Raw genomic sequence first — 12,696 nt, 5'->3', positions numbered from 1 at the left:
CCTAAATCCGTCCTACCATTTCCGATAGCGAGAACGAAAAATCAAAATCCACCCCAACCCGTCTGTTGCCCTCCCTAAAAAATGACCCCTCTATGTTTCACACTTAAAATTTGTGACCGTTGAATTTTGCCACTAAGGCAAACTCATACATAATTCCCATCAGTCCGAACTAAAAGCACTACGTTAAATAGTAAAAATAAAAACAACATAAATGTGAGATGGCTAATTGGTTCAAGCATCCGTCCTAATCCTGGTTTTTAAAATACTCCATCACATTAAACAGCCATTATATTATACAGTGCTACTCTTAAAAGTTTTTACAAGTTTCTCAGCGCCAATAAACCTTGCTTCCAGCACAATAAAAATTAAAAAAAAAATTAAAATATTAAATATTAAAAAAAATGTCGACTCTTATTTTTGTTTTGAATTTAATTTTAATACAACATGAATGTAAAAAAATTACACAAGTAATTAAAAATCACCCAAAAATATATATTTTTAAACGATTACTATAAAAAGAAAAAAACTTTCCAGTGACTGTATCATAACAAAAAATTTAGGGCAGTTAAAATCTCATGGAGTCTTTTTACTATTCGTGCAATTATCATTTTTCATCTACACAACAGTATCTCACTATCAAAGTAGACATTTCCTGGGAGGAACGGAAAACATAGTGCACTAATATCCAAGACATCTTACCTTCACAAGCTGCGCTGAACAGTAAATCGAGAAAGTGTTGGGCTAAAAAATTTCGAGATCATTGAATTATCTCAAATAATAGAATACCTACAAGCAAAATTTAGACAATTATGCCAAGAGAAGAAAAAAAAAATCTTGCCTATGAGGACCAATGAATCTAAAAAAAAAAAAAGGTTGACCTGTACCGCAATTAAACAAGTTTATTACACAAAAAAAATGGTAATAAATCCACAAGTAAAAAGAAACTAACTAAATATCCCATATGAAATGATTCGGAGGAAAAGGGCTTGAGAATGTAAAGATTTTCCGGCAAAACCTACTTTCAACATTCTGACAGAAGACCGTCCGGTAAAACTTGGACCTCTGCTAAAATATAAATTGGCAACAAGTCAAACTCTGTATACCTGTATAACTAACTAACCCAATTTATTCTTTCACATTAGGTAATTACTGTCTTCTGTTTGGGAATATACTTTGTCTTGATTCCCTTTTCAGACTTCTTCAATCTGGGTTTGGATTTGGTAACCCTGGGGGTTCTGTTATCTGCATTTGCCACAATGTTGCATCTCTCCGCGTCAGAAGATTGACATGATTCAATTTTCAAATCCTGTGTCTCCCTCCCCTGGCACTCACCAGAAGATTCTGTGTCAGAGCAAACAAGCACTGTCACATCCTCGGATGCAATAGCTTCATCCCATCCTGCATGAGTAGTTTCAACAAGGCAAAGTAAATTTGACGAGTGAGCCAAGCCTACGATCACATTATCAGAAAAATATAAGAACCGTCACAAGGGCATGAAGTGATAAAGCTTACTTTTTTGTAGAAAAGCTTTTGCAGCACGGCAGAACAACCGCAAGCTTTCTGGATGCTCTGTATCCTCTACATGGGGGAAATTCTTTTCAAAGCCAAGATTGCCACCGCCATCTGTATTACACACCCTTAAAAAACTTGGACCTGACATATTTTGACCATCTTCATGAGCTGCATCAATTTCTGTCCCACCACTTTGAACCGGAAGTGGATCTTTAGTTTCAAGCCGGCTAACTGGCCTCCAAAGCTTAACTGTTGGGCGATTGTTGCCACTCAGGATAGAATCAGTTTTCATTGGCTTATCTCGAGAACTATTCTGCTTGGCCACATTTTCAACCACGCAGTTCTCTTGAGAAGCCACCATATTACCATCTGATTGGCTGCAATTGCCAAGATTAACAGATATGGATCCTATCAAAACTTCTTGATTCTTAACCTGGTCAGATTCTTTCTCTTTTATGGATTTTAAAACCACCTTGTCTATTTCTGTTTTAGACTTCCGGCTCCATACTTTACCACCATTAGCTATAGTAGATGCCTTTTGATCACAGTGGGTTCCATATTTCTGAATGACTTCAGGTTTTGACATTGAAGAATTATGGTTTGTATGCAAACCAGTGGCAACAGGCCTTGGTGATTTTGGCAACCCCTGTTGTCTGGCAACTGCTAGACGTTGATGTTTAGGTCCATTTGCTGAATCTCCCTCAATATTCTGATCCGTGACAGAGTCGTGCTCTGAATGAGTATCTCCATTTATTTCTTCATTGGTGTCAGGGCATTGGAAAGATACATCTGAAGCTGAGTTATCTGCAAATGTATTTGGATTATGATCTTCAAAATTGTATGTATCTAAAGATGCTTCTGCCAGTGATAAAGCCTTCACAGCAATGTCAATATTGTCTTTAATTTCTGCCTCAGATTTGTGTCTTTGTTCCCTAGCTTTCTGTTCTTTTTGTCTAATCTTCTTCAGGCGTTTCCTCTCCAAAATCTCAGCTTGTCTATAAAATTAGAGTGGATTATTAAACAATGAGTCCTATTATCCATACATGACCAAATTTAAAAGGCTTATTTTCAGCCATCTCTAAAATATCAGCATAAAATTTAACATGAAATAATGTGGCACAAAATTTATTTATAATAGTTCATTAGAAGTTACTGAAATCATATAAAATTAAAAATAACATGAAGGTCATAGCAGAGGCATCATATGTTCATACATTATTTTAAGCACATTCTAGAAGTACTCAAAACCTAAGTAGCAGGAATGGCCAAGTTATTGCATTATGAACGAGAGTTTACATAGATTAACAGGGCAAATTTTACTAAAACGATGCATGAGAGTTTAGTACAAGTTGATTATTGGTTTTCTTAAAACACCTGTTCGTGCTATTTATATCCATCATGGTGCAAGTCGCAAGAGCCTATCAACCCATATAGCACTAGGTTCTGCTTTGGGTTTCTTAGCCGTACAGATTATTGTGAGAATGAATCTCTTATTTCACAAAACAAAACAACCGAAAAGAAAGTGTTTTGTTCAGACTCCATTCTAAAGTCTATATTTAATTCAAATAGGATTATTTCTTAAATAAATAAGTATACTTTTATTGAATTGCTCAAATTCAACCAGGTACCTTTTCTGAGCAGCTTCTTCCTCCTCCACCAATTGCTTCTGGCACCTCAGTGCTTCAGCATCCTTGTCAGCAAGCCATGCCTTCACCTGAGTGAACAAAAGCTCATATTTCATCATGACTATAACAGAAAACTAATTTGAGAAAGTGACATTTTTAGTTTGTTAAAAAATACAACTAGGGCTTGATATATTGTTCCATGGGCCACCCCCACAAATTCAAATATTATGACAAGACATGAGATGGATTCATGAGTCAATTATCAAAAGTGAAAACACATTTGAAATGCATAGGTTTTTCAGCAGCCTCTGATGCTGAAAAACACATCTTTTTAAACCAAATGCACAAGGCACCTCGTATAAAGATAGAAGAAAAGGGGAGAGTTATATGAACAAACTTTGATGTTAAGAAAGACAATTACCAATTTCTGTTCTAGCAAGAAACTTGTGCAAGCAACTAAATTTTTTGGTTCAAGACCAATTTTTCCAGCCTCTCCATCAAATACATATCTTTGCATTGACACAGCTGTCCCACATAAACATGTTTTTTCACTAGCATCATCAAGGATGCTGAACAACTCCTGGGATGATATAGGAAAACTGGAAGGTTTAGATTGAACGATATCCTGCAAACAATATAGTATATTGTATTAATATATCAGAAATACATATTTAACAAGATAAACTAATTAAAAAGTTAGACCATAAAGCTGCTTACCAAAAGGGCAGCACCAGCCATCAAATAATACTGAGGAAGTGAATAAAATCCTTGATTTTGAATTAGAGTAGTCAGAGATTTTAAAATTGAAGAACCTGGAACTTCCTGGAAAACATTGTCAATGAAGAAAAAAAAGACATTTAGATTAATTTATGAAAAACATGATATATGAAAAACAATGAGATAAAAACCAAAAGGGATGTGCTGCATATCTGCAGTTTTATTTCTTATCCATCTTGCCTAGGAAACATATTCGCCCTATCAGCAAACATATGCAAGGGTTTTTGGATCCTGGAGGCATATATGTCCTATTTTGTTCCTAACTTACTCCTACTCTTTAAAAGTTCATTATCAAGAAAACAAGTTCAAAATTGGTCCCACTAAGGCAAACTCTTTTGTTTAGACAGTAGGGCATAACAGGATTAAGAAAAACAGCTCGTGGCAAATTTGCACACACGTGCTATACTTTCTCCCAATGTGTTAAATGCAGATCAAGCTCAGAGAGAGTAGACAACTTGTTCTTGTAGCATAAGGTGATTAATTTCCTGGAAAAACCTTTTCAGGGTTATGGGGAGCTTTTTTTCGGGGGGTGGGGAGGGATTCATTACAAAGCTTTTGGTAAAAAAATATGGAGCCTTACATTTTAATGGAGTTTTGTCAGTCCCCATTTCCATACTAAATTGATCTATGTTTATGGCTTCTCTTTGGTGTTCTACTCATGGCTATTTCAAAGGTTTTGCTATTTTGGAGAAAATAGATTTGGAAACTGATAGAGCCCAATTAGTAAGGCAATATAGCAGGCCCAAGGTTTGGAGAGTCTACACTAGGAGGAATAAGATTTAACAGTTTATTATCTGTTTGTTATCTATTTAGGAAATTGATAATTATCTTCTGTTTTATCTTTCTAAATTAAAGTAAATATTATCTAGGAAGAGATAAGATTATCTAGAAAGTTAGCTAGGAGGGATATAAAAAAGGGGTCAGGGGAAGTCTGAAGGTGGAAGAAAAATTATTCTTTAAGAAATTGTGCGGAGCCTATGCTCTGGAAAGAAAGAGAAAGCAGATCACTACCTGTAATTCTTTTTTTTTATTCAATAAAGTATTCTTATATTTCCAGGAACCTATCAGAAACATTGTTGGTATTTAGCTTTTAGTTCAGAGGATTTCGCATCCCCCCTGCTTGTACTTTTTCGTTTTTATATCTAATAAAACTTCTTTTAAAAAACTCGATCAAATTTGAAATTGAAAGGCACCCACAATTTCCAATTTCGTTGGGAGGGAATGGGGTGGGAGATGATGAGTCAATATAGAAAGAACACAAAAAATGCAGCTCATAAATGCAACTGTAGTGTAAATGAAGGGTGCTGTAGAATATATGATCACAAAAGTACTCTAGGTACAAACAGATCTAAGTTTTAACTAAAAATGGTATATTTATGGCTGAAATTCAGAACTTCAGAGCCACAAACCATGACAAATCACTCAGCTCTTATCTTAATTAAAGTGAAAATATGAAGAAGTACATCAGAGATGTGAGGTCTAATTTCATATTTGGCATATCAACAATAAGCATGCAAAATAATTTAACATTAAAATTTTAAAATAACTTCATGTTCAAATAGCTCATTCATACAAGGCGCAACAAGATTTTACCTCCAGTGCCACATTTTCGAATGATACAACTTCCTTTGCCTCTTCTACAGATAGCTATTCAAATCAAGAACAAAATCAACAAATCAAAACAAGTTGAATTATTCATGGGTTAAAATTTACAATGATGAAATGTTACCTTATCCCAATATGCTCCTAAAAGATCCCTAGATTTTGTAAAATCCTGTAATATGCAAACAACATAGGAAAACTTGAGGATGACAAGGAAAAGGAACAAACAAGCTGCTATCTACGTATATAGTGAAGAAAATACAAAAGGTGAATGTGTGAAATGAACTAAGAGAATAGATATAGAATAATTATTTGTGAGATCTAAAGAATACCTTATCAATCTTTTTTAACCGATGATGTACACGTATATGTCTTCTATAGTTAATGGGGGAGCAAAACTCTCGGGTACATTTGTCACACTTCTGCAACTGAACCTTCAGAGGAGAGAGCAAAGGCCACCCTGGAAATTCTGTCAAATAAATGAGAAGTGATGTCAGAATAAGACCTTTGGACTAATTTTTCCATAAGCACTTATAGTAAAAATAAGATAAATGCATTGAGCTTCTCCGTAAGCTAAAATCAACTTATGCACTATAGCTTTTGGAAAAGTTAAATGAAAATAGCTTCTATAAAAGTTAATTGCATAAGTTCATTTTAGTTTATAGGAAAAGCTTAATTATTTTACTTACTTCTCTTACAAGTACTTACAGAGAAGTTTAGTCAAACAAGGCTCCTAAGTGACTTTACAGTTAAATGTACCTATAACAAGCCCCAAAATTACTTATGATACAATGGGCATATTACTGTTAACCTTAGCTAGAAGTCTAGAACAGCACAAAGGCAACAATAATCTAAACTAAACTCTAAAAGATGTTAAACCTCTGCTTTATTTCTTTTTAATTTTACTATTTCAGGCATGCTATACATTACATATCACATGATTAATACAGGCTTTAACTCATTTAACATCCAATGCATACAAACTGTTATCACCTAAATGCTTTTGAAAATGAAACTCCAAAATTATGAATATACAAACCTGAAAAAGAATTGCTAACACCTTGTGGATCTAAAGCATGGAGTAATTGAATCCACTGTACAGGGCTGTCACTGGCCCTTGGAAAAGAAACAAAAGGTTCTTTTCCAATTGCCTGTCTGATTATGGTATCTATTCTGTCTTCTGTTTTCATAACATCTGGAGTGCCAGAGGCTCTGAGTTTTGCAATTGGCATCTACTAACACAAAAGCTTACCAAGCAATTGTACTAGACAACCTGCATAAAGTATAAAGCAATGTGTAAATTGGTCTAAATGTAATATCACAAGGAAAGGTATAAATTTGCTTATCTGATAAAATTTAGTTTCTAGTGACCAAGTAAAATTTGTCAACACATGCTTAAAGAGTGGGAAAAAAGACAACACTTTTGTTTGTTCAAAGCTGGGATTTTCCCAGATTATTTACCATAAAAAGAATGAGAAGATCCTGGAAATTGATAGATCAATGCCAGAGTAAAAACATAATTGCCCACAATTATTTCCTGTCACTTTCTCCCCAAGACCAACACCCTTGGTAGAAAAGTTAAAAACTAATGTCCAGATCAGACTAAATAGCATGTTCCAAGATATGGTGCATCATATCAGATCAGATGATCATGTTGATTGGACAAGTGGCATTGGAAACTTCAGCCCATTAAAGCCATGCAACATTTTTATAATAGGTCTTGCAAGGTGTGCAGTTGACAGGTGTCATTAAAAGTACTTATCATACATAATTAACATTCCAAATTTAGATTGAACAGCACACAAGGTAGTCAGATAAAATCTCATTCATAAATAGGAAATTAAAAAGATCTGAAGATCTTCTAATTCTCTCATTGTGCTTCCTAACTTTGGTGTTGTCCTTGTTATAAAGAGAATTTTCATATTCAAACCAGGTATCTTGTATATATATATATGAGACATTGTCCCCCTTTACCCCCACCTTCCCCCCCCCCCCCACCCCCAATATTTACCGACCACCTGAGCTCATGCCAACAACACCTCAAAGATCCGCTAGTGCTCCTCATCCACCAGATAGATGTGGATTCCTGCAGACTTCTCTTAAATGTGACTTTATTTGGCATTCTGCTCCTACTTGTTGTCAGGTGATAAGCATGCAGGTAGGAAACAAGTCTTGCAAGCTGAGCTACAGGCTCTTCAAGAGAATCAATTATATTTGGATTATTGTTCCATGGCCTGGTATTAAACCAATTCTTGCTAATGGTTCTCTAGATCACTACAAGGCTTACTAGATCGCTTCATATGTAGCCAAAAAAACTAGATCACTTCTTGAAGATCATTCTCTAGATCACTATAAGGCTCTGTAGATTGCTAATGGTTCCTAAACCCAGTCAAGCGGGTGTATTTTAGTGAAGCTTAATTCCAATGGTTCTCTAGATCACTACAAGGCTCAGCTGATTGCTATTGGCAACAAGCAAGAATATGAATTGATTATGATGAGGTAATTGCTCTAGTGGCAAAAATGACTATTGTTAGGACAGTTCTTGGTATTGCTGCATGCAAGGATGGCCCGTCCACCAAAAGGAGGTTTCTTGCACGGCGATATTTAGGATAAAAATTTTATGACTCCACATCTAAGCTTATTTTCTTCCTCCTCTGGTTTGGTTGTTGGTGTGTATGAGCAGAAACGTTAAGGTGACTAAAACTTCGACCTAGGCCAATTAAAACCTTGCAGCTGTTTTCTAATGTTTCATATGCTGAGCAGTGCAGCAAATAAGTGTCATTTAATATGTTTCCCCTGCATTGTTTCTACTCAGTTTCTATATATATTGCTGGAAAGCTGCTGTAATTGCGGTCAACCTTGTCTTGCCTTAATTACAATCACCAATCTTGCCTTAATTGCAGCCTCTTTAGGATGCCTTAGCTGCAGCATCAAGGGGGTGTATTTAGTCCCACATTGACTAAAGATAAGGCTTAAGTAATGCTTATTAAACTTGAATAATCTTCACCTTATAAACTAATTTTGTGGGATTGAATTACATCCCACATTCCCACGTCCAAATTCAAAGTTCGTATCAAAGCTTGTCCTAGATCTATTGTTGGGGCACCTACATTGCCATGCTCTAGGCCCATAGCCCTTGATGTGAGGGCTATGTTGAAAATCTTCTCTAATTGCAGTCACCCTTGTCCTACCTTAACTTCAGCCTTTTTATGATGCCTTAATTGCTACATTGAGGGTATCTTTAGTCACACATCAACTAGAGATAAGGCATTAGTAGTGCTTATAAAGTTTGGGCAATGCCCATCTTATGAGTTAATTTTGTAAGGTTAAGTTAGGTCTTAAGTCCAAATCCTAAGTATATAAATGAAGCCAGAGTATTTAATATTGCGTATTAAAGCACTATAGCATCATCAATGTTGTGGCATGCTTCTGCTTTATGATCTTAATAGCGGTGCGGTTCATCGTTCTGGCTGTAATAGCAGGAATCATGGCCACATTCAGAAAAGCCCTTTTTGCCCCTGCAAATTTACCATTTAAAGATGGTCCCTCACCCCCACCCTTCATTTAACCATGTCAGAATCCCTTTTTCCCTACCACCCTCACCATTTTCACACCACCAAGTCAAGAACCCTAGCCTCACCATCCATCTCCGATGTAGACCCAGCTCTTTGTGGTGAGATTTTTGGCAGCACTTCAATTTCTGGCCATTTTCACACATCATTTCTAGCCAGTTTCAGGTGGCTCACATCTTTTTCCAGCCAATTTCCAGCAAGCTCATCACTTTTCTGGTCAGTCCATCACCATTTCAGATTTGCTCTGTTATAGAGACATGTTTCTCAAATTCTGACTTTAAATCGCTAATCACATAGACTATAAGCCTAAGTAGTGCATATAAAGCTTTGACAATCCTAACCTTACAAGATGATTTCATGAGTTGGGTTACACTCTAGAATTCTCAAGTTATATTAATAAAATCATAATATTTAATACTGTTCATCACAGCACTATAGCGCCATCGCAGAGGATCGTGATACGCTGCTGCTTCTGGGATCTCTGTAGCAGAGTGGTTTGTCGTTGTGGCTATAGTCACAGGAACCATGGCCGCATTCAAACAATTTTGCAGCCATCTCGTCAAATCTGGTGTAAAGACCTTTTTGCCCCTGCAAATGTACCATTCAACACTGATCCCCCTTCCCCTTTTCCCTTCATTTAATCAGATCAGAAACCCTTTTTCCCCACCAACCTCACCATTTGCACATCCCGAAGTCTGAAACCCTAGCCTCCTCACCATCTCCAACTTAGACCCAGCTCTCTGTGGTGAGATTTTTTGCATTGCATTTCAGTTTCTGGCCATTTTGCCAGCGCAGATCATTTCCAGCTAATTTCTGGTGGCACACATTTTTTTCCAGCCAGTTTCCAGCATGCTCATCACTTTTCTGGTCAGTCCATCACTGTTTCAGACTTGCTCTGTTTTAGACACGTTTTCTCAAATTCTGGTTTTAAATCATTAAGTATTAATATATCTTTAAATCATTAATTATGAATTATTAAAAAGATTGACGAGAGATAAGGCCGAAGTAGTGCTTATAAAGTTTGGGTAATCCTCACCTCTTACAAACTGGTATAGTGCGGTTGAATTAGGTTCTATCCCAAATTTGAAGTTATATAAACGAAACCATAGTATTAAATATTACAGAGCACAGCATGATAGCACCATCGCTGCGCATTGTGGCATGCTGCTGCTTCTATGATCTCTGTAGCGAAGTGGTTTGTCATTGTGGCTATATTCACAGGAATCATGGCCATAGACACGATTTTGCAGCCATCTGGACCACTTCTGCCACAGCAGGCATAAAGCCCTTTTCCCCACCCACTCTCACTTTGCAGACCCCCAAGTCTGGAACCCAAGCCTCACCATCTCCAAAGTAGAGCCAGCTCTCTGTGGTGAGATTTTTGGAGTCACATTTCAGTTTCTGGCCATTTTCTGCCAGCACACAGCTTTCCCAGCCAGTTTCTGGTGCATGGTGACACACATTTTTCCAGCCAGTTTCATAGCATTCTGCTGCTTCTATGATCTCTGCAGCAGAGCTGTTCATCATTGTGGCTGTAGCAGCAAGAATCATTGCCACATTCATACAATTTCAAAGCCATCACAGCCACTACTGCCACATAGGCACAAAACCCTCTTTGACCTGCAAGTTGACCAACGCCCCGCCAATTATTTAACCCGATCAGAAACCCTTTTTCCCTCCCAAGCTAACCATTTGCACATCCCAAGTCTGGAACCCAAGCCTCATCATCTCCTACATAGATCCCACTCTCTGTGGTGAGATTTCTGGCATCACACTTCACTTTCTGACCATTTTCCACTAGCGCCCATCATTTCCGGTCAGTTTCCAGCATGTTCATAACTTTTCTGGTCAGTCAATTACCGTTTCAGACTTGCTCTGTTTTTGACACGTGTCTCTCAAATTCCGACTTTAATAGCTTTATTAACTGAACCAAAATAGCCTTATACTTGTCAACCCAAAATTCATCTAACCCCCAAGACACTGAAAGGGTTTCCTGAGATATTATCAACCACAGCTACTGAACAAGCAAATTTCTAAAAAGAAAAAAACAATGACACTTGCCTTGTGTGAAGTATCATCTAGACAGCTTGGCCACATGTCATTGAAGCAATTATTAGTTGCTTTTGCGTGCATTTTTTCGTGAGAATTTCCAGGACATGGACCGGGGATGGTAATCCAAACAGGCACTAAATTAAAACAAAAGACACCCCTAATAAAAACATCAGCAATTATTAGTTCTCGGACTTGGAAAGTACGGAGAAAAAAATGAATTAGGCAAAGAGGATCTCATTCCTCCTTCTCCATACATAAATTCAATGTACCACCATGTTAGCAACAATTTAGACATGCAAATTAGTGCACCTGTTACCTACCATCAGCTTCAATTTACCTTTACAACAGCAACAGCACATTAAATGAATTAACCCAAAAACCACTTCCCAGAGCCAGAACCAACAACACCACCATCATCAACAAGTACAACTCATTTACGGTGCCAAAGCCACGCACTGGTCAAGCACAACTCACTCCTACATTATTCGATTTTTAGTTTTTAATTTTTTTGCCCCACATTACTAGATTTAATTTAAACGTCCAAAAATAAAAAGGTCCACACGCAAGACGAAAACCAAAACACTGAATCTAATCCCAACCGATCGATTTCGACGCCGCACTTTAACCTCTAACCTCTGCTGCTTTTTTTTTTTTCCTTTCTCTTTTTCCCACAAAAAACTAAAAAAGCAAATGCAAAACAGCGGAAACTCGCATTCTTCCCCCTTTCCATTGATCGATACAACCAATGCCGATAATTAAACGACGATTAACTGAACCAAACGCATGCATCCACGATCTTTCACAAAACCGACATTAAGAACACACACAAAAGCGCAGGAATTTAAAAAAGAAAAAAAAAAACAAATTAGTTCACAAATTCAACTTCTCATTCGTTCCACACTATAAAACCACTAAACATTTCCAAAAAAAATCGAGATACAAAAAAAATGATTTGAATGAAAGTGAATTTGGAGAGTTGAGTAGAGTGAGAATGGATCACGTACCGGATAGGAATGAGAAGGAGGAGGAATCGAGGATCGGCGAAGCGGCGGAAGACAGTGTTTGGCGGGAAGGAAAATCGGCGAGAAAAGACGAGAAAGCGATCAGCGGAAGCAGGTTTAGAGAGAGAGACAGAGAGAGTATGTGAAATAAGAGAAATTGTTCAAATGAATGTTAACAATGTTAAGGGAAAAAGTTAAATATATAAATAAATAAATAGGTTTGGGAATTGGGAGGGTGAGTTGTAAATTTCATGTGCTAAGTTGGCTTGGCCTATATCTAAGAAAACTTTCTAAGATAATTCAATAATTAATCATTTTTTTATCCCACTAATGAGGAGTTTCATTTTTAGTGTTTGAATTTTAATTCACTTAATTAACTTTCTATTTAAATATGGGATAAATGATGAGTAATTGAGTATGATAGAATGGAATATAGTCGGTGTCTTGAATTTAAATTTTATTGTGGATATTATATATAAAAAAATTAATGTTCTTGTAATTTTAAAAAATGCTTGTTTATATATATATATATAAAAAAAAAAAAAAGTGAAACTA

At 36.6% G+C, this 12,696-nt stretch overlaps 1 protein-coding gene across 2 annotated transcripts; it reads right to left on the bottom strand.

Annotated features, from left to right (window-relative positions):
• Nucleotides 1-855: 855 nt before the first annotated feature.
• On the bottom strand, nucleotides 856-12,333 carry LOC109799844 (uncharacterized). 2 transcript variants are annotated; one of them, XM_083075584.1, is made up of 11 exons: nucleotides 12,145-12,333; nucleotides 11,150-11,297; nucleotides 6,556-6,789; nucleotides 5,849-5,985; nucleotides 5,644-5,688; nucleotides 5,508-5,561; nucleotides 3,855-3,959; nucleotides 3,559-3,762; nucleotides 3,141-3,226; nucleotides 1,513-2,507; nucleotides 856-1,398 (listed from the first exon to the last, which is right to left on the bottom strand). In XM_083075584.1, the coding sequence occupies exons 3-11, from the start codon at nucleotides 6,746-6,748 to the stop codon at nucleotides 1,139-1,141; spliced, it is 2,079 nt and encodes a 692-aa protein (XP_082931710.1). In that variant the 5' UTR covers nucleotides 6,749-6,789; nucleotides 11,150-11,297; nucleotides 12,145-12,333; the 3' UTR covers nucleotides 856-1,138. The 2 variants fall into 2 exon arrangements, with proteins under 2 accessions (XP_082931710.1, XP_020216071.2); XM_020360482.3 differs by lacking the exon at nucleotides 11,150-11,297.
• Between the last annotated feature and the right edge of the window lie 363 nt (nucleotides 12,334-12,696).

The sequence above is a fragment of the Cajanus cajan genome, chromosome 1, assembly GCF_000230855.2.
Source record: "Cajanus cajan strain Asha chromosome 1, NIPB_CcT2T_4, whole genome shotgun sequence".
Classification (NCBI taxonomy): domain Eukaryota; kingdom Viridiplantae; phylum Streptophyta; class Magnoliopsida; order Fabales; family Fabaceae; genus Cajanus; species Cajanus cajan.
Note: the sequence above shows the minus strand (reverse complement) of the source record. Positions and strands in the feature narration are given on the sequence as shown.